At 43.5% G+C, this 27,186-nt stretch overlaps 1 protein-coding gene across 4 annotated transcripts in view; it reads left to right on the plus strand.

Moving 5' to 3' along the window:
* The window catches only part of CFAP65 (cilia and flagella associated protein 65), a 53,898-nt gene extending 31,461 nt beyond the window's left edge, over positions 1-22,437 (plus strand). The window contains exons 17-33 of one of the 4 annotated variants that reach the window (XM_012546341.2): positions 1,041-1,169; positions 2,514-2,727; positions 3,118-3,246; positions 8,535-8,711; positions 9,523-9,589; positions 10,341-10,451; positions 13,132-13,323; positions 13,505-13,663; positions 16,218-16,367; positions 16,534-16,650; positions 16,958-17,065; positions 17,570-17,629; positions 17,896-18,098; positions 20,353-20,472; positions 21,086-21,448; positions 21,909-22,064; positions 22,150-22,437. In XM_012546341.2, coding sequence (XP_012401795.1) covers positions 1,041-1,169; positions 2,514-2,727; positions 3,118-3,246; positions 8,535-8,711; positions 9,523-9,589; positions 10,341-10,451; positions 13,132-13,323; positions 13,505-13,663; positions 16,218-16,367; positions 16,534-16,650; positions 16,958-17,065; positions 17,570-17,629; positions 17,896-18,098; positions 20,353-20,472; positions 21,086-21,448; positions 21,909-22,064; positions 22,150-22,261 — 2,567 coding nt within the window. In that variant the 3' untranslated portion in view covers positions 22,262-22,437. Of the gene's footprint in view, positions 1-1,040; positions 1,170-2,513; positions 2,728-3,117; positions 3,247-8,534; positions 8,712-9,522; positions 9,590-10,340; positions 10,452-13,131; positions 13,324-13,504; positions 13,664-16,217; positions 16,368-16,533; positions 16,651-16,957; positions 17,066-17,547; positions 17,630-17,895; positions 18,099-20,352; positions 20,473-21,085; positions 21,449-21,908; positions 22,065-22,149 lie in introns of those variants that run through there. The other 3 variants (XR_004232787.1, XM_031958032.1, XM_031958034.1) reach the window with 3 other exon arrangements.
* Positions 22,438-27,186: the final 4,749 nt, after the last annotated feature.

Here is a 27,186-nt window from a genome sequence, read left to right on the forward strand (position 1 = left end):
ACAAAAATCATTTAATTTGATAAGAGTAAAAAACTATTTCAAAAGCTTTCTTCTAACAAGGTATCTCCTTCAAGAATGGGAATTCTCCCCCCTCCCATCTTAATTATACATGTGAATAATTAAGGTATAAAATAGGAAAATGTGTGCTAGCTCAAAGTTCAGCCTGGTCCTGGAGAATTACGTGCAAAGGTCACATGGAAAAGGGTTTCAAGGTCCTCTTTGCAGATGACACTGCACTGACTACATCAAGCCCCTGGTATCTTCCACAGTATTTTGATATGTCACTCAGAAGAATTCATCATAAATATCCACATAAGAAAAAACAAGTGGATGAATATCTCATAAAACTGGTCCATCAGTGTTGGACAGACTTTACAGATGGAGAGAAAATAAACTCAGATCAGAATTGAATTTGGAAAGTGACTGAGCACTTTTAATTACCTCAAGCATTTCCCTGAAACAAAAAATCACCTTTTTGGCTTGATGTTCCTCCATACTGACTGCAAGTCATGAAACATCTCCAAGGAATAAAAAACTTGAAGTCTGTCAAAGGGCAATGCAAAGACCTTTTGGGGAAGCAAATAGACCAGCATTTTTCCAGTGATGAATTGTGAGCAAGAAGCAGCATGAGATATTTCAAAGAGATTTAATAATGGAAAAAAGTGGCTTAGTTATGCAACGAGAATGAGACAGATTCATCTTCTACATCCATGTAATGTTAAGATGCTTCCCCTTCCCTTCAGCACAATGGGTGGATTCTCTGTGCAGAGAGCATTTAGATTATAGGAGGATACGTATATATGTTAGACAATATGAGAAAATATAAGAAAATGGGTTGCAATCTGCCCTACTGGAGGAAGTATCCACATGGAGATATCATAGATAAATTGAAGTATTTTCCAGTTCTCTAGTGGGCCTGGATATGTGGGGATAGGGAATAGGGTAGAAGAACGCAGTATTGGACATTGTTGGATATGGGATGGGGAAGAGGAAAGGCAGCCTATACTTGCCTACTCATCTCTCTTTCCCATTCTGAGCAGCTCTGAAAATGGACAAAATGGAGGGAATGCTTCCTGCCCGGTCACAAGAAGCCATCTGCCTTACCGCCCGCCCCACTCGGCGCCTACAGTACATTTGGACCATCAGATGCTCCATCCTCACCCGTGATGGTACTGGCTATTCAGACACAGAGACAGAGATAGACAGAGAAGGCAGGGAGGAAGAGAGACAAACACTTGCATTGTTTTGATGGGGATTTAAATTAGCAAAGTGTAGAAGGAGGTACAAGTAAAAGATTGTGGGTATGTCTGTATAGCCTAGTGATCATGGGATATTGAAATGTGATGTAAGAATACAGGCCAGAGGGGGAATGTTACTGGAGCCATCGCTAGTGGCTGCTGGGAATCTAATTCTGACCAGCAGAATAAGATTCCTTCATATGAGAGGATGAGAACGATACAAGGAGACTGAGAGGCAGTTGCATTCTCTGACCTTCCTCCTCCTCTCTCTTACCTTCAATTTATTTCATTCCCAATTCACAAGCAATATCTGCACCAGGAAAGGCTGATTTTCAATTCCTTCAAATGTGTTATGACTCACAGCTATGGGGGCTTTCAGAGAACCGCTCCCCCCCCCCTCCTTAATGGTACAGTCTCCTTTAACCCTTTATAGGCTTTCTATGTTTCACACTTAGGCATAATCCTTAACAGGGGAAAGACTTTCTGCCACTACCTTGTGTGTGACATTAGGTATTTATAAAATAGAGTTAACTACACCTACTTTACAGTGAAATAATGGCTTATGGTACTTGTAAAGTACCATAAAATGCTTAAAATGCAAAAAAAAAAATCCCATTATGCAAATGTAAGCCATTTCTCTTATTTTATATAGCTTTTATTTTCAAGGGTAGAATACCAGGGAAATATAGACTGTATAGATTGCTACTCAATCAGTGATTAAGAAATGTGGATTAAGCACGTACTATATGCCTAGCACTGTGGATACAAATAAGAAAAGATTCTGCCCTCAAGCAGCTTATACTCTAATTGGGGAGGAGACACATAAAAGAAAGCAAGGTATGTTTGTGAGTGATTTGTGGAAAAGTTCAAGAAGTCTACAATGAGCAAGGGAAGTAGAGGTGAAATGTTTGTCCTCTGTTGTCCCCTCCTTAGATGAAGGTGAGGAGTTCATTTCTCCATCTTCCAATCAAAAGGGGCAGAGGGTACCAATGAGGTATGAGTACCAAGGAGAAGTGGATTTTGTAAGATTTACTAGGAAAAGAAAAGAATATAGAACAAAATTCCAGCACTGAGAGGGATTTCAGAGATCATTTTATATAACCCATAATTTGCTAGAATAAGAAATTAAGATTCAAGAAGAAAAGGGTCTATAATCACATAGGTAGTTAGGATTAGAACTAGAATTAGATCTTGGTGGTCCGACATTAAATGTAACACCTTTTTTTAGGCAAAGAGACTCTTCTGCTCTCCTTAACTTCTTTTCTTCTTCTTCAGAAAATAAATGTGGAGCTAAGGAGGTACTATGCAAGGTAATAATGATGGGGGTGTACCCAACCCTCTCAATTGTGGATGTCTGTGCAACAGGCAGTGCTGGGGGCATCACTCGCCAGCATTTATGGAAGCTCCTCTCCTTAGAAACTCTCAACAACTACCTGGAGCGGGACCCCACCTCCTGGGAACTTACCTATAAGGTGCCCACCCGACACAGGTAAGGGGATGGCTACCTGTGTGGAAGTGGAAGGGCAGGGTTCCCCTGGTTAGGACATAGAAGATGAGATGGGAATGGAATAATGATTGAGGTGGAATTTCCGGAGAACTTTACTCTGTCTCCCACTTCCATAAATATGCTTGCTGATCCTTCTTTGCATGTCCCCTCTTTCTCTGTTATAAGATGCCTCAGCCTTCTAGTCCTGGGACTGAGTATGTTCAGGAATCTCCTCTTATCAACCCCAGGGAGATAAAGGGAAGTCCAGAATCCAGCTCAGTTTGTGGGCCACTCCCCATGGATGAGTTAGTCATGTGGCTCTCAGGTGAATGATCCTTCTGAGTTTTCCTGGTCCTCTTTTCATGACTTTCCTGTTTTCTCTCCTCAATATAGCACAAACAGGATTCCCTCCTTCTTCACCCCTTTGAGGCTTGATTTCAATTTTGGGGCTTCACCCATTGGATCTGAGCCTTCAGTGGTGTTCCTGTTGCTGAAGAACAGTGGTGTGGTACCTTTGAACTGGTATGGCCAACACTGAAGGAGGGAACTGGGAGACCAGGGTTAGGTAAACAGAAATAGAGTGAAGCCTACATTGGAATCTGGAAGGGTGGTGAAACCAGAACAGTGGGGAAAAAAGGAGTGCCATTATGATGAAACACAAGGAGAGGACTCTCAGGAAGACATCTCCTCAAGTTCACGATCAGCCAGTGTTTCTGCCTGTAGAACATATTTCCTTCTTTATCTTTTTTTGTAACCTTAATATGAGTCTTTTGGACATAGTCCTGTCACCTACTTAAAATACAAATGTAGGGGCTGTATTAAATGAGTTTTGTATAATCCATATTATACTTTTAATTGGTAAAATGTCTAAATTTTCTACCATCACCTATTCTGCTCTCCGAAGTCCCATGCATCAGTTCTCCTGTACTCAGGACAGATATTGGGAGTCCATAGAAAAGGCCAAAGTGATGATAGTAGGATGTACAGAAAAGGAGGATTGTTCTCTCCTCTACCCCTATTTTTATAGTTTTTAAGAAGGAAGGACCTTTGGTGGTAAAATTGGTAGAAATTGGTCACTAGCTGATACAGGATTTCAGTTGATGTGTAATAGCTTGGATGTAAAGGTCTTATTCAGCTCCAATATTCCCTGTTTTTTCAAGGTCTACATAATTGCACAATGAAGTGTTTCAGAAATGTAAATGTAATTAATCATGTTATATATGTTTATCTGATCATGAATTCTGCTTAGTATAGCTCCTGCATCTTCATCTGTAACTCTTTTCATCCCTAGAACAGATTTCCTCTTTAGCTATAATCTTAAAAAATACTAGGATTCTGTTTCAGAAATAACTCTTATCCTAAATGAAAACAAGAGTTATATAAGTTAAAGATGGCACATGGACCAGTTTTTATTGACAAATTACCTGGGTATTTTCTTCTTTTTTAAAATTACACATTGGGGGACAGCTAGATGACTCAGTGGATAGAGCACCAACCCTGAAGTCAGGAGGACCTGAGTTCAAATCTAGCCTCAGACACTTAACAATTCTTGGCTGTGTGATCCTGGGCAAGTCACTTAACCCCAATTGCCTCAGTTAAAAAAATTTAAATTACACATTGACTTTTAAATCATGTTGGGAGAGAAAAATCAGAGCAAAGGGGGAAAACCATGGGAAAGAAAAAAAGAAAAAAAAAAGAAGTGAACATAAAATTCAGTCTCCATAGTGTTTTTTCTGGATACAAATGGCATTTTCTGTCCAAAGTCTATGGGAATGAGAAGAACCAAATTACCTGGGTATTTTGGCATCCCTTTATCTCTGCCACAAGACCTGCTGATTGCTGCCCACTAACAACTTCCCACTCCCAAGTCAAGTCAGTGCCTGGTAGATAGTTTCAGTCACAGAGCAAAGTTGAAACAGAAAGGGAAAAGAGAGTTAGTATGTAATCACTACTTCCTTGTCCCCTTCATCAACTCATCTGTTATCTCTCTTCTTAGCGATGTTTGCTCCTCTATTAAGAAGATGTCCATATTCTCATTGTTCTGTGAACTTGGAATTAGGGACTGTCTTTGACTTTTCTTTGGATCCCTAGTACACAGCATATGGTGCCACTCACGTTGTAGGTATTTTATAAATCTTTATAGACTATTTCTGTTCATTTTTGGACCAACATCAAATTCAGTTCTTTAAGAGATTTTTGATCTCATCAATTGGGTGTGGGTATTCCCTACCTCATTGCACAAAACCTTCATGTCTCTTCATCCTGTGTGGCTCTCATCCATGTTCTTCCCCAAATCAACCTCCTTTTCAAGTGATTCATGTCTCTGACTGTTTTTATTGTAACACTTGTAAACAGTTTTTCACAGTGGCAATGTTCAAGTCTTCTCATGATGACCAGGCACTTCTGAACTGTCGACTTGAATCCTTTGAAAAACATGATAATCCATGTTTTACAGTTTCAAAAAATTAGTTTGCTTCTGGGTGAAATTTGATATTTATTGAAATTTCCAAGCAGTTTCTCAAATGCAACTTAATTTACACTCTTCCCATTTAGTTCTGGGTTCAGCACATTGTCCTTCTGTAGTGTCTGTGCAAAATGTTGTCCATTCTTCGTTCTCAAAGAGGATAAATGACATCATGAGGATGATTGGTGAATGAATTGGATATGAGTAAGGCAGAGTTGTGACAAAGTTATCGACTTCATTCTCTCCTCCAGAGTCATCAAAGTTCATTGCCAAGACAAAGGTCAAAACAACTGGCAACATGGACTAATGAACTTCATATCACAAGATAGATATTAGGTAGTCTTTTTTCATTTGTGCCGGTGGGTCAACTCTTTTGCATGATTACGCATCTCATTTAGAAAACTCTGATATATCCTAGGGCTTGAAGCCATCAAAACAAAGTGATTCATAAATGGTACTATCTGAATGACTTCATCAGTCAGGAAATCCCTCTTCTATTTAGACTCTGTCCTCCATGACTAGAGCAAACATTGTAGCTAGCATAAATCTGCTACTTTTATGCTTTACTTTATATATTTCATCAAACCAAATCATCTCTTTATCTTTGTTATTGGCCCTTTCAAGGAATTATGGATGTTTTCTGTGGATGAATGAGAGGAAAACACTGAGAAGGGAGAGCTTTCATGGTGGCATTTTCTATAAAATAGGACTTTAAAAAGATATCGTTACAAACAATGAGCACAATAGATTTAAGTTATGTACTTTTCAGTCTGTATGACTATTAAGATGTGATTCAATGGAAAATGTTATTTACAAAATTCTTGCCTGTTCCCAATTTTATTTCTTCATCAAGAACTATGCAACTGTAAATTTATCTTAAGAGATTCCATTTCTGTCTTCATAGACAGATTCTCTGTCACAATTTCCCAGTAGAATGTAATAAGCTTGGTTTTTTCAAACTTTTCAACTTTTTGTTTTTGTTACTGGTTTCCATTTTATGTTTTCAGTACATTTCATGGTACCTCAAGCTCAGTAGGCATATTGTAAATGTTAAAGAAATTTGACTTGCCTTTTCAATTTTGTGTCTACTTGTTGTCTTCACAATTTCATCCTTAAGAGTTCTTAGATTGGTCTGGCTTCATTGGGTCTCCAATCAAGATTTCTTAAACTTGATATTGGTTTTGTTTTGTTTTGTTTTGCTGAGGCAACTGGGATTAAGAGACTTGCCCAGAGTCACACAGACAGGAAGTGTTAGTAAGTGTCTGAGGTCAGATTTGAACTAGGGTCCTCCTGATTTCAGGGCTGGTGCTCTATCCACTGTGCCACCTAATGCCCCTTGTTTTCCTCTTCATTTCAAGCTGTTTTGTAATACTAGTCACATTTTTCCACCATCCTCTTCTATAAGATTTCCACAGATAAGTTGGTATTCCAAAGTAGTGCTGCAGTTGATAGCTCTATCTTTCTCATAAGCAGAAAGATCAAATATTTGTGGGCTGAGGAGCCATCCTCCTCTGGATTCAAATGAGGGAAGTTTTTAATCCAAAAGGATTTGTACCTGGTTTGTCCCGGGTACAAATATTTCTGGTTATGGTTTTGATAGTCTGTGTCATAGTCTAGTTCTCTATGAATCTTCACACACACACACACACACACACTCCTTTTTTAGCATCACAAATTTTAATTTGACATGTCATTATTTTTATTTTAAATTGATATTTAACAAGTGAATGGCTGGACTATCCACAGATAGCTGATTTGGAAATGACTTCTGCCGTGATGACCAGTTGTTTTTGCCCGTAAAGCCATAATCTGCTTCATTTTGGGTGTGATACTTTTCAGTGTTAGCCATATGCAGAGCTTCCTGACTTTCTCCTTAAAGAAAGTAGTTATGATATTTTGATATTTTCTATAAGTCTTGTGCTTCTTTTCTTTCTTGCTCTTGAACCATCCTTTCCAACTTCCTTTTTGCCAAGCTTCCACATTTGCAATGAATTCACTAATTGTCAAAGTAATTAAAGTTGATTTATTGTAGAAAGCATTATTAAAGTCTTAATAGAATTTTCCTACATCTTCATCCCCTGCATACTTTACTATGAATGCTACCATTATCTTCATTTATAAATACTTCTCACCAACAGTGCAGTATGAGATAACCAAGATCCCATATATCTTTGCATGTTTTTTTTTGGTTTTTTTTTGCCTCTGGAGGTGCAATAAAAAAGCAGCTTCATTTGACTCTCTTAGAAGGACCTCCTATGAAATAGTTCTCCATTTAGCTCCAATTTCCTTTTTCACTGATAACAAATTAAAATTGTCCTTTTTGCCATTTCTGGCTATGCCCCTGGTACTGCCCTCTAGGACCAAGCATAATCCCTTTTCCAAAAAGAAACTTAAAACGATCATAACTTTCTCTATTCTCCAACCTGAGCTTTCTTTTTAAAAAAATGTCCCCAGTTTATGCTTTTATGCCATGGATATAAGTTCCTTCATTATTCTGATGATTATAGTGTCAAGAGCCCTAATTAAAACTGGACCCCCATCCAAATGGTTTCCTAAGTGATATGTCCCTATGTTGTTTTTTTCCCTTTACAATAGTATTTTATATTTCCAATTATATATAGATAGTTTTAAACTTTCATTTTTGTAAGATTTTGAGTTCCATTTTTTTCTCCCTTTCCTCTTCCCTCCCCTCCTCAAGACGGCAAATCTATGATATAGGTTAAACATGTATATACCTATGTTGGTCCCTGGACAAAGCTCTCACATGTAGAATTCTAAGAATTAAATTAAGGCTTATAGAGCATCCAAAAATTGTTTCTTAACCTTCTCCACTCCCACCTGATCGTCAGTGAATTAGAAGCCATAGAGAATTGAGGGCCATCTTCTCTCTTCCAGGTTCATTAGTTACCATAGCCAAAGAGTTTGTCCCCTAATGGCCAGGCCTGGGGATGAGCTTTTTCATACTTGACTAGACTTGTCCTTGTAGATAAAGGTACAACCTGCTATTAGAATGTACCCAGAGTCAAAAATAGTACTCACTATTTGTCAGTATAGCCTCTGAATAGCCAGGAGACAAGCCTATACCACAATGAAGCACAAGAGTAGGACTTTGTGGAGGATTATAAAATTACCAACTATTAAATTTATATTTACAACATTTTCTAAGATAACTTGTCTATTCCTAAGGGAATGGGGGAGGAGGAGAGGGAAGAGTGGTGATATATGTAGAAAGAGAGAGGGGAAGCTTTCTCACTTAACATCCAGAATTCTAGCCAAGGTCTCCCATAGATCCGTAGATTGTCTGTATTACCCAAGTTAACTCTTTCTTCCTCTTCCTTCCATACAGGGCTTTCCTCTTCCCCAGTGACCAGCAAATTGATCTGGAGTTCTGGGCAGAAAGGACAGAGTTAGACTTTGCTGAGTTGCATCAGATGCGTGTTCAGGACAACCAGATCTTCTCTATCACTCCCAAGTCAGGAAGTCTGTGTCCTGGGCAAGAGCAAACAGTGGAACTCACACACAGGTGACACCAGTCCAGGGGCAAATAGCTCCCCTGAAGTGTGTGTGTAGAGGGGGGGGAGGTTGTTGTTTTTTTTTCAATTGTGTAGGGTTTTTTTCAGTTGTGTGCAACTCTTTATGACTCCATTTGGGATTTTCTTGGCAAAGATATTGTCTCTGTCTCTGTCTCTGGTCTCTTTTTCAACTCATTTACAAATGAGGAAACTGAGACAACAAGGTTGTGATTTGCCCAGAGTCACACAACTATTAAGTGTCGGAGGTCAGATTTGAAATCAGGAAGATGAGACTTCCTGCCTCCAAGCCCTAATTATATCCAATTTGCCACCTAGATGCTCCCGTCACGTAGCTTCAAGACCCAGAAGCAGAACTCTTTTACCAATGTCTAATAAATGTCTGGTTTTGAACCAAACTTGCCCTATGGGGCCACTATTCAATTTTTTAATTAAGTAAATTAGCATTTTTATTAACAAAAAATTTCTGTTCCCCCAGTTGAAAAAAAAGACAAAGGCTTTGTAACAAATATATACAGTCAAGAAAAAATTTTACATTGGTCATGTAATACGTGTGTGTGTATATGTGCTCAGTTTCTTTATCCGTAGTCTCAATCTATCCCCTGTATCCATCATTGCTGTGTAAGGAACCCACCATTTGGGAGAGATTTGGGCTGTGATTTGGTCTCTCTATGACCTTGTAAGGAGGACCAGGCTTGTGATCGAGCCTGTTTATTCTCCTACTTCCCATTAGTGATGAGAAATTGACTCCTGGTCCTATGTGTCTCTCTCTCCCCTCCCCCCCCCCCATCCCACCTTCTTCAGTCATGTCTTCGTTGGTACTGATCACCTGCCTGTGCTGCTCAAAGTGTCCCATGGCCGGGAGATTCTGGTAAAGCATTTAATTATCAAAGGAACATGGGCAATGTGGGGAACATACTCTTTAAGGGAGACCTGAGAGGGTGCCCCGGGAGAAAGCAGCAATAGTCCCAATATTAGGCCAATCCTCTTTTTGGAGGACCACATTTTTAACCCAGGCCTGGGGGATTCAAGTCCACCTAAAATTAATCTCCCTCTCCCTCTCTCTTCCTCTTCCTCCTTCCCTCTCCTTCTCCCTTCTTCCCTCTCCTTCTCCCTCTCCTTCTCTCTCTCTCTCTCTCTCTGTCTCTCTCTCTCTCTCTCTCTCTTTGTCTCTCTCTCATTCTCTCTCTCTCTCTGTCTCTCTCTCTGTCTCTCTATTTCTCTGTCTTTCTGTCTCTGTCTCTCTATTTCTCTGTCTATTTTTCTGTCTCTCTCTCTCTGTGTGTCTATTTCTCTGTCTCTCTCTCTCTCTCTCTCTCTCTCTCTCTGTCTGTCTCTCTGTTTTTGTCTCTTTATTTCTCTCTCTCTCTTTGTCTCTCTTTCCATCTCTTTCTCTCTCTGTCTCTGTCTCTCTATTTCTCTATTATTCTGTCTCTCTCTGTGTGTCTCTCTATTTCTCTGTCTCCATCTGTCTCTCTGTCTCTATCTCTCTATCTCTCTTTCTCTGTCTCTCTCTGTTTCTCTGTTTCTGTCTCTCTCTCTTTCTCTCTCTCTCTCTGTCTCTTTCTCTCTCTCTCTCTGTCTCTCTATTTCTCTGTCTGTCTGTCTGTCTGTCTCTCCAGCTGAATTTCATAGGAGTGACAGTGCAGGTAGGAGAGAAGTATGTCCACTTCACATCCACCACTCATCGATTCACCCCAGTCGCCATTGGCACAGCCCTTCCCTCACGTCAGGTCAGTCATCATTATCATTAACATCATCATCAACAACTTAAATTAATAACAATCTTAAATTAAGCCTCAGTGCCTGGATGGCAGTGAGCCAAGCATAACACATTGTTAATTAGCCCAAATCTCTGACAGTTTAAAGCAAAGGACTAATAAATGAAGGCCCAGGAATCCTGGGTTAGTGAATTGAGAGCAGAGTCGCAAAGGGAGTGGCTGAAGATGGAAGAAATATCAGTAGCTACTCAAGTCTCCCCAATAGCCTTGTCTATGCTCCTCTAATTCTGTGCAGCCTTCTGAGTAAATAATTATTCCCAGCATGCAGCCTTAAGATTAAGACAAACCCTTGTTTGTCTTCACACATAACCACAGATCTGGAAAGTATCTTCTTAATCCTGAATGTAGAGAGAATCAGAAATCTAGAATCAGAATGATTTCTGAGTGAGATGCTGAAATCTGGAGAGGCTGTTGCTTTTTTGCTGTGGAGGAACTCATGTCCTCTCTCGTCTGTTTTAAGTTTTACTAATGCCTTCACAGTTTTATTTTTTTGCACCACAGTCTTTTCCCAGTATCCTCCCTCTGTTCAAAATCTGTTCAGCTCACAAACTATCGTAGCAACTGTTGGCCATCCCAGGTGATATTCTGCAACTGTGATTCTAGCACCACCTGGAGGTGCGCAGGAACCTGTGTCTGTGGACCCGGGAAACAGTCATATATTCAAGAGGCAGACAGAACTGACAGGCCGTCCTTAGAAATGTCCTTCTCCATCCTGAGAGCCTCAAAACCCAGATTGGGTTTCTGCTCACTTATCAATTCTGAACCTTAGCTGGGATGCTCACTGGGAGCTCTTTGACCTGGGGAACCAACACCCCAAAGAAGGGTTCAGAGCAGCAATAACCCATTGAGGAAATCCTTTCCCAAGAGTCGAGGAATTCCCCCAGACCAGTAGCCTCTTCCATGTTACTGAGGAGTTCATCTGAGTATAAGTGACACTTTATGGTATAGTGGAACATATAGCATTGAACTGGGAGTCAAAAAAATTAGATTCTAGAGGCAGCTAGGTGGTGCAGTGGATAGAGCCCTGAAGTCAGGAGGACCTGAGTTCAAAGCTGGCCTCAAATACTTAACACATCCTAGCTGTGTGACCCTGGAATTAACTTAACCCCAATTGCTTCAGGAAAAAAAATTGGATTCTAACCCAGGCAACTCAGCAACACTGTGGACTGAGTGCTCAGTCTGGAGTTAGAAAGTTCTAATTTCAAATCCAGCTTCAAATTAGCTTAAAGCAAAAGACTAATAAATGAAGGCCTAATAAATAAATATATATGTTTATATATATAATAATATAATATTATAATATAATATATACTACATATATAATAAATATAAATAATAAATAAATATCCGGAATCCTGGGATAATAAATTGTGAGCATAGTAGCAAAGGGAGAAGCTGGAAATTGAAAAAATGTCAGTAACTATTACATGGCTCATCTGTAGGAGACTGACTCAAGTCTCCCCAATAGCCTTGCCTGTGGCCTTTCCAGCTTTAAATTCTATGCAGTCTTTTGAGCAGATTCCTCCCAGCCTCCAACCTTAAGGTATTTAGAACAAAACACTTAATCACTATCTGCCTCAGTTTCCTCATCTGTAAAATGGGAATAATAATAGCACCTTCCTTACAGGAATGTTGTAAGAATCAAATAGATAATATTTATTTATTTATTTAATAGCCTTTTATTTACAGGATATATGCATGGGTAACTTTACAGCATTAACAATAATTGCCAAACCTCTTGTTCCAATTTTTCACCTCTTACCCCCCACCCCCTCCCCCAGATGGCAGGATGACCAGTAGATGTTAAGTACATTAAAATATAAATTAGATACACAATAAGTATTCATGACCAAAACGTTATTTTGCTGTACAAAAAGAATCAGACTCTGAAATATTGTACAGATAATATTTATAAAATGCTTAACACATTGTAGGGGCTATGTAAACTATATTTTATATATTATTTATCCTTATTACATAGCTAAGTCATTTTGTGATCTTTGGGCCTCCATTTCTTTACCCATAAAATAAGGAAATTTGACTTTTCTAATATCTTTTCCAGTTCTCCCTTACTATTTTTCTCCAATCTCATATTTTAAATGGAGACTTCATGATCTCAGACTCCCCCTGCTCCCTGCCACTATCCCCTCTGCCTTATTAGAAATGTTTGCCCTGAAAGGATTGACTTTATGAGGATGAGCTAAAGAGTTTAGGAGTCTTCCATCTGAAAAAAAAAGAAAGACAACACAGTGAAAATCTATTCAGTTGTGAAAGGTGTGGACAGATTATATATACTAATCTCACTTTATAAAAATCCTTCAAAGTCACCCCTTAGGCCTGAAAATAACAACTTTACAAAGTGGGTAACAAACTTGCAAAACTTATCAGTTGAAAAGCAAAGGCTAAAACACATAAATAGCTTTAAAAAAAGTTTCATATACAATCATAAGTAACAGGTACATAACAAAGTAATCCTGACAGGAAATAGAAATGGTTTCAGATTTGTCCTTAAGCTCTGAGCTTGCTATTATGTTTCAGAACACCCTCCCAGAACTGGTGCCAGAAGAGTATTGAGTTGAATGGATTATGAGTCTGACCCACTTCAACAAATCATGTTCTTATGCTTTCACAGATTTATGAACTATATAATGGTGGTTCGGTGCCTGTCTTATATGACATCCAGTTGGACCCTCTATGGGAGGTCCAAAGTAAAAATTTCCAGCACCCCATCTTCCAGTGCCTCAATCCCCATGGAGACATCCAGCCTGGCAAAACTACTCAGGTCTACTGGATCTTCTCACCAATAGAAGCCAAGACTTACACTGTGAGTTGATACCAATTTAACTCTCTCTCAGTCTAATTCCAATTTAAGTTGTCTACCTTAATTTTATTTTCCAGGATGGGGGGAGGAAGAGTCTCAATTCCCTAGAGGACCTTCCTTCTGACACAGTACCCTGAGGCTGATTTGGTCTCTTGTTGCCCTCCTTATCCCATATATTCAACAGGTGGACGTCCCCATCAACATTCTGGGTTGGAACTCAGCCGTCGTCAGATTTGAAGGCGTGGGCTATGACCGTTTCGTTATGGGAGATACAGCCCCATTCCATACTGTCACCAACAATGACCAAACTCCAGTGGACACCAAATTAGTTATACCTGGCCAGGTAAGGATAAGGTAAATGTATAAAGACTGAAGGAATGGTGAGACTGAAGGAAAGGTTGAGGCAAAGTAGGACAGAAATGCATAAGTGCAAGGGAAGGCAAGGAGGAGAGCCATAAGATAGTTGATGTAGGGGAACAAAGATAAGGAAAACTATATAAAAGAGAAGGAAACGGCTTGAATTTCTCCCGTGAATTCCAATCTGGCATTTTTAGCAACCTATCAGACGTCCCACTATTAATTTGAACTCACCATCTCCTCCTCCAAAATCTACTCTTCATCCTAACTTCGCCATACCTATTGGACACCATCCTCACAGACATTCAGACTTGAAGCCTCTGTAATCTATGACTCTTCTTAACTCCCTACACCTAATCACTTGCCAAGTTATGTTGATTGTGCCACTTAATTAATTAGTCTCTCATATCTGTTCCTTCTTTTACACTTCCATCATCATACTCTAGGCCCTCACCACTTCTTTTTTTATAATTTTTGGGGGTTCTAAATTTTAATAGATTTCCATTTGTTCCTTCTGCCTATATTCCCACCACTTCAATCACCTTTCACACTTTGTAGAAATAATCTTTCTTTGCAATACTTAACACACAAATGGGATTGTGTCACTTCCTTCTGCTAAAACCTTGAATAGTGCTTCCATTGCCTAATGAATAAAGTCCAAATTTCTTCATGAACTAACTCCAATTTATCTTTTCAACCTTATTTCATAGTCCAGTTCTTCTCATGCTGTACATGTCAGTCAAACTCAACTTGTTCATTGTGGTTCCTTAATCTCATTCTGCCACTTCCCATTTCCCTTCATTTGCCTCTTTCCAAATCCTTTTTCAAAGTCCAACTCAGATGTCATCTTCTCCATGAAGCCTCTTCTGATTTTCCTAAGTATGTGATCTTTCTCTCTCTCTCTCTCCCTCCCTCCTTCTCTCTCTCTCTCTCTCTCTCTCTCTCTCTCTCTCTCTCTCTCTCTCTCTCTCTCTCAAATATCTTATAAACATAACCATTACATATTGGGGTCTGTGTTTGGGAAAGAGGAGTTGAAACCTTATTCAGCTATCTAATTCTTTATACATGACTCAGAGCAATGGTTGACAGTGCTTAGAGGTTATATAAGCCTTAGAAAAGCACTTTGCTATAGATCAGGAATTCTTAAACTTTTTCCCACTCCCTACCCCATTTTGCCCAAGAAATTTTTATTCCACCTTGGATACATAGATATAAAAATAGGTACCTCAAATCAAACATAACAAATCATAATTTTGTGACCCACAATTTAAGAAGTTTTAGATAGAACCTCAAAGTATACATAGCACTTTAAATATAAATATCTCATTCAAGCCTCACAACCTTATAAAGGTGAAATTATCAGCAACTTTGCAAGTCAGAAAACTAAGTCTCACCCATAGTGACACACCATATTTCTCCTGATCCCAACTTCAGTGTTCTTCTTACTGCAGTCCATTCAATTCCTGAGGACCTTCCTCCAGGATATCTGATTTGTAAAAGTGAAGAGATTGATCTCTGGAGTCTTTATTCAGTTCTGAATTCTATAATGCTTTAATTTAACAGATTTATTTATATGTGTATGTATATATATACACATATATATATACATAAGTGTGTGTGTAGAAATATTTAGATATAGATATAGATATATCTTAGATATAATCTCAAACTGGACTGTGAGTGACAGAGATCGTGAAATGTGAATTTTCATCTTCATCTCTCACTAATCATATAGTCCAAGACCTTGCACACACTAGGCACTTAAAAAAAAAATTAAATTGGAAAAGGATGGGGAGATAAGCTCTTCAGTTAGGCCAAAAAAGACAATGTTACACTGCCACCTAGTTTCCATTCTCTGAAACAGCAGGAGGAAATTTCATGGGTTTTTTCTTCTCATTGAGGGGTTTGTCCTAGCATGATTTGAGCCATTCAGAGATAGGTTGAAAATTGTAGAATTAACCAGGAAAGAATAGTTATTTTCCACTTGTTCCTTCTGTCCCCACCCCCACTTCAATCCTCTTTCACACTTTGTCGAAGTAATCTTATTTTGTAATACTTGATGTTTTTGTAGCATGGAATCTGGTAAAACCCAGTACTCTGATGGTTTGTTGCCATAATTGAAGAAAAACTTCAATTTCAGTTAGATTAGTGAAAATAAAGGTGTAATTTTTTCCCATCCAAGTTCCCAGATCCCATAGTGTCTATCCATGGATGCCAGGTTAAGAATCCCTCATGATCCTTGCTCCCAGATAAACTAGCCCTTCTTGAAGCTCTGATGGATGTTGATGATCTGTGATTTCTAGTAAAAACCCCCACTAAACCTCAGTTTTCTGTTCCATTGTCAATCTCTTTACTTGTTAGAATGATTCCCCAACTTTCTCACTAATTTCTTCTGCTGAAGTTTTAGTACTTTATTCTAATAAATGTAATTCATAATGACCTTTAAAAAGCATGAAGATTACTCTCTTCTGATATTCTTAGCTCTGGGTTGACTCAGTCTCACCTTATTCCTTCTCACTGCCATAATCTCCATCCAACAGGTTGTATTCCTATCTCAATCTCAAATTTCCCTGGGCAACATCCCAGCACACGCCAGGTGTAGCCGTCTCATCTTTCTCAACAACGCCTCAGAGAAAGAGATTGTCATCTTCTCCTGGGACCTGGGATCATCAAATATAATCGATAATGTGGTGAGAATCCCAGCAGGCACTCACTGGCCCCATTCCTGACTTCTCCCTCTGAGCCCTGGTGGACCTTACAAGTTCCTCCTCCTGTACAAACCCCACTGGCCCTTCTCCCTGGAAGAGCCTCATGGACACCTCCTCAGCCTGGTCTCCCTGCTTCCATCCATACTAGATACTGAAGGTGTCTCCCATGATGGGAGTGGTGGCTCCTGGGGAAAATGTCCCTTTTGTGGTGACCATGAAGGCCTCACAGAACACCTGTTTCTACAGCTTTGACCTGGTCTGCAAGGTGAGGAGACCAGAGCCAGATGGCTACTGTTATCTAAACCCTGGGTGGGAAGAGGAATAGGGAAGTGACTCCTGGGGAAGAGTAAAAGAGAAGCCAGTATTATTTGGAGGGTGGTCCCTAATATTCCTCTCCTTTACATGGACTTGATGCTGATAAATATCCTGTACCTCGGGGCTCTTTGTACTTGGAGAACATGGTTTAGCTCCTGAAGACAAGCCAGGAAAGTAGGCTGGGCTAAGGAGTTTGCCTGACCCTCCATTCCCCTTCCCACTTTCACTCTTCCCCCCACCTTTTCTTGGACCTTTAGATTTACCTACAGAGAGTCTTGACCCAGTATGAAGCAGAATTGCAGGCCTGGGAGAAGGAAAAGAACCGGCAAGAAGTTGAGTTCACAATCACAGAAACGAATTTGGAGGTGAGACTCAGAAGGCCCAGGATGCTCCCAACACAGCTGGCTCAGTTTGCTTAAGAGGCATTAAAGAGATGATAAAGAGAAGAGCAAAAGTTCCTACCCACCCAGAATGACCATGCTGAGGGACTCCCTCTCCTCATCCTCCCCATTCTCATTCCTCAAGCCTAGAAGTGGCTACCGAGTGTCTCCCCTTCTAATTACCTTTCTTGGATATCTCTTTGGCCTCAAGGTTGCCCTTGGCGTTGATTTTAATCAGATTCTGCCTTTTTGGTGAAAGGTGAAAGGCAGAAGCTTGTCCTGGTCCTGGCATTCCCCCCCCCCGCCCTGGAGGAAGTGGGGTTTCTCTAGGAGTTGGGGGAGAAAGACAAGTTCCCCTAAAAGGGAAGCCAGAGAAAAGTCTTTGGATTTGAGTGTTCAGTCCTTTCAGGGTCTGTGGTGGGGGAGGAGATTCACCACTTTGGGGATCTCCCATCACCCTTTGCCAGGGGTTCCATTCCCCTTCTACAGGGACTACCTGAATTCTTGAAATCCAATTCATCCTGTACAGCTTGTGGCAGGAAGTATAAGGTAATTATATCTCTTTTCCCTACTCACCCCTTCAAGGTCCCTGGGGATATTCTCAGACAGACACTTGAGTTTGGGGGAGGGTGTTAAAGAAATTTTGGAGGCCTGGAAAGCCCCGGGGCTAGCTGGCACTAACATTCTTCAGGGGGGAGATTCTATTGGACCCCAAAGCTTAGAACTCTGGGGCTGAGCCCTCCAACTAAGGGGTAGGGAAGGAAAATGGGTGTACACTCCAGACACCTGCCATTTGTACATCTCCCTCTCCCCAGACCTTGCCCCCTATCCAGAAACAACCACCCTATACCCCACCAGTCTCCTGGAAACTGAGGAGCCCTAAGACCAGGCAGATCAGGCTCTGTCCTGAGGCACCCAAGCCCTGCCTGCTGTACTTGGGCCTCACTGCTCGTGCCCATAACTTGGATGACTTCGAGTCGAACTTCTACACTGAATTCCCTTGCTACTTCCTCCACCTGTGAGTTCCCAGAGATATTGGGTCCCCTCATCCATCATCACCTGCCAAAAGGTTGTATCAAGGTTATTTTTTTAGGGAAGGGTTGAAGAGGGAGCAGTATGGGATAAAGGGACTTAAAATGGCTTTTATGGATGGGATAGCATTTAATCTCCTTCATCCTTGTTTTGCCACTGCTCTGACCCACTCACCTGGAGAGGGTGGAAAATCAACCTGGGCTCGGTCCTTCCCTGTACATCGGGGGAAGAAAGTTCAGAAATAAAAAAAGGAGATCTAACTTCTCTGGGCCTCAGTTTCCCCAGGATTCCTTCAAGTTCCAGCTCTATGACTCTATGCTAGATATTGTTGGAGAATTCATAACCAAGGATAGGGTGGTAAGACATGTACAAGCATAACTGCAAACCAAAACATCCTAGTAAGGAAACAGGGCCTTCCACAGTTATTAGTAAGTATTTCAGAAATTGGTGGTTGTCATGTACCTCAGGGTATGAGAATTTGGGGGGAAGTGATGGAGGGAGAGATCTTGGGACAGAGCGAAGATCACATGAGCAAAGGGAATATTATATAAGCAAAGTCACAGAGTTAGAGAAACACACCTTCTATGACCTCTATGGTGGTGATGGTGGCAGTTCAAGGGGAAAGGGGACTTACTTATTCATTGTATTTTGAGCATGTAAAGAATAGTAAGAAAACACTGGATGGAAAGGCTGGAGCTAGCTTCAGGAGGACCTTAAATGTCTTATTGAGGGCATTGGACTTAATTCACTGGGGATTTGGAAGCCTCTGAAGTTTTTTTTGTAATGATCTCACAATCTATGTATAAGAAAGAATAATTTTGCAAGAATGTGAAGCATGGATTTGGTTAGGGGAGTTATTTGAAGACAAAGAACTTAGAAAACTATTATAGTGCAGGAAGAGATAATGAAAACCTGTATTACTATGTGCCCAGTGCCCTAAGAAGGGACAGAAGGAGACTTATGAGAGAAATATTTAAGAATTGAAATCTATAGCATTTGGCCACTTAGTTGAAGGGGGGGGTCAATGGTTAATTTAGTATGGGGGAAATGATGGTATTGTTCATCAAAATAGGAAAATCAAGAAAGGAAGCAAGTTTGGGAAGAAAAAAGATGAATTCCATTTTGTATATTTTGAATATTAGGTATATGCCCCAAACAAAGGCAATGGGTTAAGTAGAAACTTGGATACAGAGCTCAGGAGAGAAGTTAGTGCCAGAGATAGATATTTGGGAGCCATCCTTACAGTGTGATAATTAGAATCATAGGAGGAGAAAAGGATCACCAAGGGATAGAGGAAAGAAGGGGGGCTAAAGACAGAAACTTGGGGTTGAGAACATTAAGGAAACTGGGGAACTTAGAGGAGTAATCGGAGATGGAGGAGAACCAAGTGTGTACAGTGTCGTAGAAGCAGAAAAGATCAAGAATAATAAAGACAAGGACTGAATAAAGATCATTGAATGAGTCAGTGATGGTCCTGGGTGACTTTGTGAGAGAGCAATGGGGACAGAAGCCAGTGATTTTGGAAGGGCTTGAAAAATGAACAGATGGTGAGGAAGGTCAGAGTATGGACTGCTCTTTATAAAAGCTTAGGAGTGAAGAGGAGAAAGAAGATGGACTAATAGAAGTAAGTGGGTAGCACAAGTAAGAAAGTCTGTTTCTTGTTTTTGTTTTTTAGGTTAGAGAAGAACTAACTATATTGGTAGGTGAAGCAGGAGGACACTGGAGAGGGAAAGATTAAAAATTCAAAAAAGGGAAGGATTTGATTGATGGAGCAAGATTCTGAAATAAATAGAAGGGGATGGGATCAAAAGCACAGATGGAATTGTGTGCCTTGCTAATGATGGTGTAAACCCCCCCCCCATTCCACTTTGGCAGAACTGTTAAAATAGATACATTTTGAGGTATGGAACCCTTTATGTCAGGAAAGTAAAAGAAAAGAAGAGATGTCATCTGTTGAGAATACTGAGGTTTAAAGTGTGGTTTGGTGTTTTGAGAAGAGAAGGAATTCAGAATAACTGTTGGGGAATGTTATTGGGATTCAACTGAAGTTTTACTCACTATAGCACTGGTTAAAGATGAACAGAATAGCAACCTCCAATTAAAAGGACCCGATTTGCTTCCTCTCCAATGTAAGGAGAAACTCCTTGTTCAAGGTTGAGACTGAGGTGGAGTGTTGGGCTGGAATCAAGCTTATCCTATCCTTTTGGTAAGCTACATAAAACTCCAACACCTATTTGCAGGCCACTCAAAGAGAAGAAAAGTGAGGGCGAATCGATGATACTGGAGGATAAACCTGAACGGGCTACACTTTCTAGGCAGGCGAAGCGGATTGTGACAGATATTTTGACCATAGTTATCAGGTATTGATCCCCAAATTCTTAGCAGCATTCAACTAAGCCTTTCTGTCCCATAAATCTATCTGAGCATCTGCTCACTCCCCATTCTCTTTTCTCCATTGCTGCTGCTCCTCCCATGACCTCTATATCCCAAATCAACTTTAGAGGGGATTTCCTCAAGTTACTAACCTCTAGGTAACTAGGGTTGTAACCCTCCCCTAGTGGTGTCTAGAGCAATAAGCCTGGTTGAAAGTCCCAGTGATGCCAACAGTTGCTCTTCCTCTTCCCCATTAATTAAGTAAGCCAACTCTGGAGCCAGCAAAACTACTTTTTTCACCATTATTTGTTAAGGGAATTCTGGAAGCTATCATAGAATCCCTGTTCTTATCCCTTAGATCCCAAACTTATCATTTTCCTCTCAAGGGGCTTCGGAGAGGGAAAATCTTTCATCAGAATGAGTGGCAAGTGAACAGCTCTTAGTTGTCTTGGCTAGAACCAAAGATGACGATTGATTTGCTCCATTCCTTTTCCAAGAGCCATTAGACATGGTGTCCCTATTATCCCAGAAAGGCTCACGGGGTGGATGGGAAAGGGCAGCCTCAGTCAAGCCCTTCCCATAAAACTGGCCTTTCTATAGGAGCTTACTGGAAGACAGGAAGTTCCATGAAGATGTGGAAAACGCCCTGGTGGAACCCATTCCTTACTTCAGCCAATTCTGGAGTGAGGAATCATCTCGGATGCCAAAAAAGAAAAGTAGTTTGGATCGTGTATCTGATAACTCCACCTTATGTGAGGGAGAAGAGGAGGGAGAAGATGAAGGTAAAGATGATGAGACGGGAGATGAAGAAGAAGAATCCTGGGAAAAGGGAAAGCTGTATGAGTCCCTGGATGAAAGTATATCTCATCAAAGCATCATACAGAAAAGGTCTCTGCTGCCAGAGGGATTGAATAGAATACTGAAGGAAGAAAAAAGCTGGCGGGAAAAGGAAGCAATCTCCCGGTGAGCCTAGGAATGGTTGGAGAGGGAGGGAGTAGAGGATGGGGATATTCTGGTCCTAAAACGGGGGAAGGGAACATATCCTGGCCCAGGACCACAGGGAAAAAGTCAAAATCTGTCTAGCTCCTGCGACTTTAATGTAGAAGAGACTTTTTTTTTAAAGCGGGTTTTGGTTTTTTATTTTAAAATTTGTTTTGTTTTCAAAAAGAGGGTCGGTAGAGGAACTCCCAGTGTTCAGTCTCTATCAATGCTCTGGACAACTGGGTTCCTAACCATTACACTACACTACCTTTTTTAAAAAAATGTCTTACAATCCGGAGGTTTTTCTACCCTCAACTGTCTGTCCCCTGGCCGCCTCTGCTGACTTTCTGTCCTTCCTGAACTCTATCAGTCCCTCCCCTTGCGTTCAGTACCCCTTTCCCCACGTCCCGGCGGCAGTAGTCTGAGCTCAGGTCCCTCTTAGGCTGCCCAGCTTCCTGAGTCTTCGCCAGTCAGTGCTGGAAAACATGATCCAGAACATCATGATCGAGGCCAGCCGCGGGGAGGTGGTGCTGACCACGAAGCCCCGAGTCATCGCCCTTCCTCCGCCCCCGCAGCCCCCCGCGAACAACTTGCCCAGGTGAGAGGACGGCCGCTGGCCCAGTTGGCTCTAATCGGGGCTAGAGCCCCACACTCACCAGCCCCTGGTGCTTTATTTCTCCCAGTGAGCAGGCCCCGGAGTCGATCCCCCGGCGCCGAAGCTTCGGCAACATCGCAACGCCTCTGCCCCCGATGCAAGTCTTCCCGAAGCCGTCCATCTCCGAGGTGGTAGTCTAGGCTTGTCCGGAGCCGGGGCCAACTGCCTGTCTTCGCGTCCTTCCACCTCCCGGCCCTGCAGCAGGGGATCCTGTGCTCTCCAGGAAAAAAAAAAAAAAAAGTTTGCCAGTCACTCCCTAGGCTTCCACCGCACCTCCCGGTCCTGTAGTCTTGCAGTAAAATCGCACCTTGAGTCAGCCGTGCCTTCTGTCTTGCTCTTGCCCCCACCGGGGCCTGGGCTCCTGGGGGATGGGCTTGAGGAGAGACGGTGGGGAAAGAGCTAATCCCCTCACAAAATGGAACGTGCAGTTTCTTGAGGGAGTGTCGGGGCTGATTGCGAGGCAGGGCAAGTCCGAGAGCCGGCTGGGGCGCGTGCGCCGGGGCCCGAGCGCTCTCCGGCTCGGCTCGGCTACTCCCTTTCTATCCGAGTGCTGCAGGCAGATGGCGCTGCGTGGTGGCCGGGGCCCGGCTTCTGGGGTGCAGTGAGCGCCCCGGCTCTCGCACCCTTGACAGGAGCCCGCCCCGCTGGCTACCCCCGGGGGAGGGAGTCGGAGGTGGGTGGCCGTAGCGGGACGCGGCGGACTGACTTAACGTCAGCCCGGAGCTTCTGGGCTTTTTTAAAAGTTAGGTGATAGTCCCTGACTGAGCAAGGTTGGTGACAGCTTCCTTCAATTGCCGCCTCCCCACCTCCATCTAGCGCTGCGCCGGTTCCTCGATCCGCCTGCAATCGCGCCTCATTTCTTTGCAATCTGGGGAAACCGAGCCCCTGGCCGGGGCTCGGGGAAGATCCATGTATTAAGATCTTCCCACAGATCCTACTGCTAGACTCGGTGCAATGCAGAAGGACCAGATTTAGCTAAATGTTCCACACACTGAATAAAATTGGCGTCCCAAAGCCAGGGAGAACCTCCCCCCACTTTAACCTCCCCCCCCCCCCACAAGGTGTCCGGCTCTCCTCACCCCCCCACATTCCCACCCCCAGCTTAAGACCAGTATTGCAGAACTCCAGCATCAACTCTTTTGCTGGGGTTGCTCCTCCCTCCTCTCCCCTTCTCTTCAACCTCTCCCGGCCATCCTTCCCCCTCTCTCCCCCCGCCCCCCGCCCTCAGCATGGCAGGTGGGTGGAAAAATGACATCTGGTGTTGTTCCAGTGACTGCCATGTCCCAAGCCTTTCTCCTCCTCAGACCCCTCCCCCCAAATTAAGGCGTACACGTAGCTCCCAACTCCCTGTTCCCGGGGGTCCTGAAGGATCAGTCTGGATTGAGGGTGGGGACCCCAAGATGGTGGGGTCCCAACTGGTGGAAATGTAGGGGGGGAAGCAGCTCCGCCTCCCCTGAATCAATATTTGCCCCGAGTAAACGCAGCACCAGTCCGGACAGGTGTGTGCGTGCGTGTGTGTGTGTGTGTGTTGGGGGCGGGAGCCCGAGTGGAAGGCGGTGATGTGGGAGCCGAAGAGGTGGGGGTGGGGGCGGACAGGGTGTTATAAGAGCCTGCCCAGCCTGGCCTCGGCATTCCGCACTCAGACTCCAGCCAGGGACCACGCCGAGCAGGCCCGCCCGGGGGAGGGAACGGGGAGGGGTTGGTGGGGAGGGGCCGAGCTGGGCAGGCCGGGTCCTGGCACACCTGTTGCCTCGGCTGCCAGCCGGTCCGCCGACGTGTCAGCCCCGAGAGCCACGCAGGTGAGGAGAGCCGGACACCTGGGGCCCCGGGTCCACGGCTGATATCCGATCCGCCATCCTGTCCCCCTCCCCGACTCCCCACCCGATGCGGCCAGCAGCAGCAAAAAAGAGCAAGAACGCCTCCGGGCCGAAACCAAGACCGGACTCCGGTGATCCCGTGCCGGTGTCCCGGGCCCTCCGCTCCCGGCCCGCGCCGAGCCCCTCGCACAAACCGGACCTGAACGTTTTGTTCGTTCGGCTCGCGTGAGGCGGAGGCGGCCTATCTGCGCCCCCGGGACACCGGGCACCGGGCCCCAGCCAGAAGCCCAGCAGCCTGGCACAGCTCAGCAAAGGGCCGTCAAGTGCTCCGAAGTAAGCGCCGCTCAGCCGCTCAGCCACTCAACCCCCACCGGAACGCCAGCTGCCCAGCGTCGCCGCTGTAGCCCTCGCCGCGTGGCTCCCTCCGGCCCCCACCCCAACCCCAATTTCCTGCCTCCCCTGGCGATTGTTCCCCCAGATCCGGCTCCTATCCGGCTACGCTGCGCCAGAACCCGCCCACCCCGCCCCTCCCCGCTCCCTGGGCCCCGTCCCGGGGACTGTGGGCAGTCTATGTGGCAGCCCATGTGTCCAAAAGCTCATCTGGTTGTTGGGGAGTGTAGTAGCAACCCCGCAGATTAGCCCCACACTGGGGCTCCCTGACTAACTCTGAACGTCACTAGAAAGAGTGGGGGAGAAAGCCTGCGGTGGCGATCTGTGGGCTGAGGTGGGTAGATAACCTGGATTTGGAGAGGATCCAGGTTTCAGAGGGCCCTGGGCTAGGTCACCAACCGTGTCAGCGTCTTTGATATATTAGTCCTAAACTCTCCCTCAGCTCAGCCTTCTCTCTACACAATTAGAAAAACACAAGAAGAAGAGCGAGTTTCCAACTCAGACACAGGTTCACTGGAGCACAGGAAAGCAGAACTTTTTTCCTGATTGAGGAATATACACTCATTAATTTGTCTTATTATTTACCTATAATTTTTTTAATCCACATTTTCTGAGGAAAAACTTTCCCAGTTGAAGGGCTTTTCAAGTCCGACTGGAGGTAAGAACTAGACCGCTGAGTTGTCAGGGTTCCATACAACCCGGATTCTTGATCCCAGTCTGACCCCAGATGCCTCATTATTAATCCTCAAACCCAAGCCACACAATTCAAACACTAAAATCAGAGGTCAGAGCTCATTAAACATATCTCAATGCTCTTTAGGAGATCTCAGCTAGAGAGATATTGATGAGAGGGGAGAAAAAAAAAAACAAAAACCTGAGAGGAAAGCTCAGTCTAAACTGCCTTTCCCCGCCCCCCATACACTAGGTATTTCATCTTTAACCCCAGTCCCATCCTGCCCCCTATCTAAAACACCCCCCAAAAACTTTTCTTCTGTCCCAAACTGAAGGGGGCACATCATACTTTCCCCAGTTGCTTATTTCTGGAAGTTTCCTCCTTGACAGCTGGGACTTGGGGTCCCATCTCAACTCAACCCAGAGGGTGCAGCTGCAGGAATTAATGATGAATTGTCCATGGGGTCAGGCCTACTGCTTGGATGAGGAAAGGGGGTGGAAAGGAGGTATAAATTGTGCTTCATTGGTGTTAGAGTTCCCTCCCCACCTTTCTGGGAGCGGGAACACCAAAGGCTCCTGAAAAAGATACAAGTTCCCACTGTCCCTAGAATGGCCAAAGCAGAAGATTGCCCCGAGGGAGATAGTGTACTGTTCTCTATCCACTTCCTTTCCCACCTCACCCTTGCATCACCTCCCACACACAACATCCACCTGGCTCAGTCTTTAGGACTGGGAAGAAAAGCAGAAGGGGTGGTGATGGTAGAAACACAGACACACAGAGACAGTATAAGCAGAGAAGAAATGGGGCCTTAAAAGGAATAGAGTTAGCTTCACTGAATTTAGTAATGATCACGGAGAGAGCTCAATTCTCATCTCTTCTCCCCAATCAGCACCAGAGAACAAACAGAGGGGAAAGGAAAGGAGGAAAGGAAGCAAAAGGGGACATCTATCTTTAGTGCTGGAAAGCTGGGAAAGGATGCTGGATATTTGTGTTCTTCTTGCCCCATACCTAATAAGTCATCCTTTGTCCAGCCCCTCCACCTTCTGTTGAAATAAAGATGATTTGCATAGGGTGCTAGACTAAGGTCTGGGCATTAAGATCTTTCTGATGCATGAATTATGGGAGAGCTCCTTTCCTTACCTTCTCCCACTTATCCACTATGGATGGCAGAACCTATCATTATTATGCTCCTAGAATCTGGGATTGGGTATCTCTTCCCTAATGCCTTCATGCAGCCCTGGGAGGGTGCACAAGGGTAGGACCACAGAATGTTAGAAGGACCTTGGAAAAACTCAATCTCTTGTTTACAAAGGAATAAATAGATCTTTGAGAGGGGAACATTTATTTGGCCAAATTAACACAACTAAACACAACTAAAGTGGCCAAACCAGGTCTTCTTTCCTAGTGCCTTTTCCACCACATGAACAGGTGTCTCTGTGTCCCAGATTTGGGAGATGGTCTGGGTACTGGATCCTAAGCTATCCTTTTAAAATATTCCATGATGACAGAGAATCACCTCACCACCAGCCCCCATCAAGTCCCACTTCCCTAGATCCATCATCTCCCTCATCAAATCATTATGGCCCCCAGAGCTTCTTGGCAATGAATAAAAAGTGAATAGTAGCCTGGAACCCAACCCCCCTCTAGGGTGGAGTCTAGGAGGCGCCAGGGAGCCCTGCAGGTGCTAGTGGTGATGAGTGTGTGGGGGGGGAAGCCAGCAGCTGGTGTTCGATACTCCTCCCCTTCTCTTTCCCATCATAGCTTGAGGCCAGAGCCTGTTTTCCATCATCCCAAAGAGGCAACTATCAGCACCCTAGATGGGAGTTGGTCATGGGAGCAAGAGTTGAAGGAGATAGAGCCAGAGAGATGGGGGAAGGGAGAAACCAAGCATGAAAGAGGAACACCTTGAATGAGACAGTGAGATAGAGAATGCGAGACAGAAACAACCAGTATGGAAAAACAAGAAAAAAAATGTAACAGGCAGAATGGGGGAAGAGGGAGGAGAGACAGAGGGACAGATGGAGAGGGAGAGGAAGAGGAGTAAAGGGAGAGAGGGACAGACGGGGAGAGGGAGAAGGAGAGTAGAAGCAAGGAGGGAGAGGGAGAGAAATGGACTAAAAGACAGACATTAAGAAACGGGGAAGAGGGAGAAAGAGACTGACCAGGAATGGTCAAATATAGAATA

This window comes from Sarcophilus harrisii, chromosome 3 (genome assembly GCF_902635505.1).
Source record: "Sarcophilus harrisii chromosome 3, mSarHar1.11, whole genome shotgun sequence".
Lineage (NCBI taxonomy): Eukaryota > Metazoa > Chordata > Mammalia > Dasyuromorphia > Dasyuridae > Sarcophilus > Sarcophilus harrisii.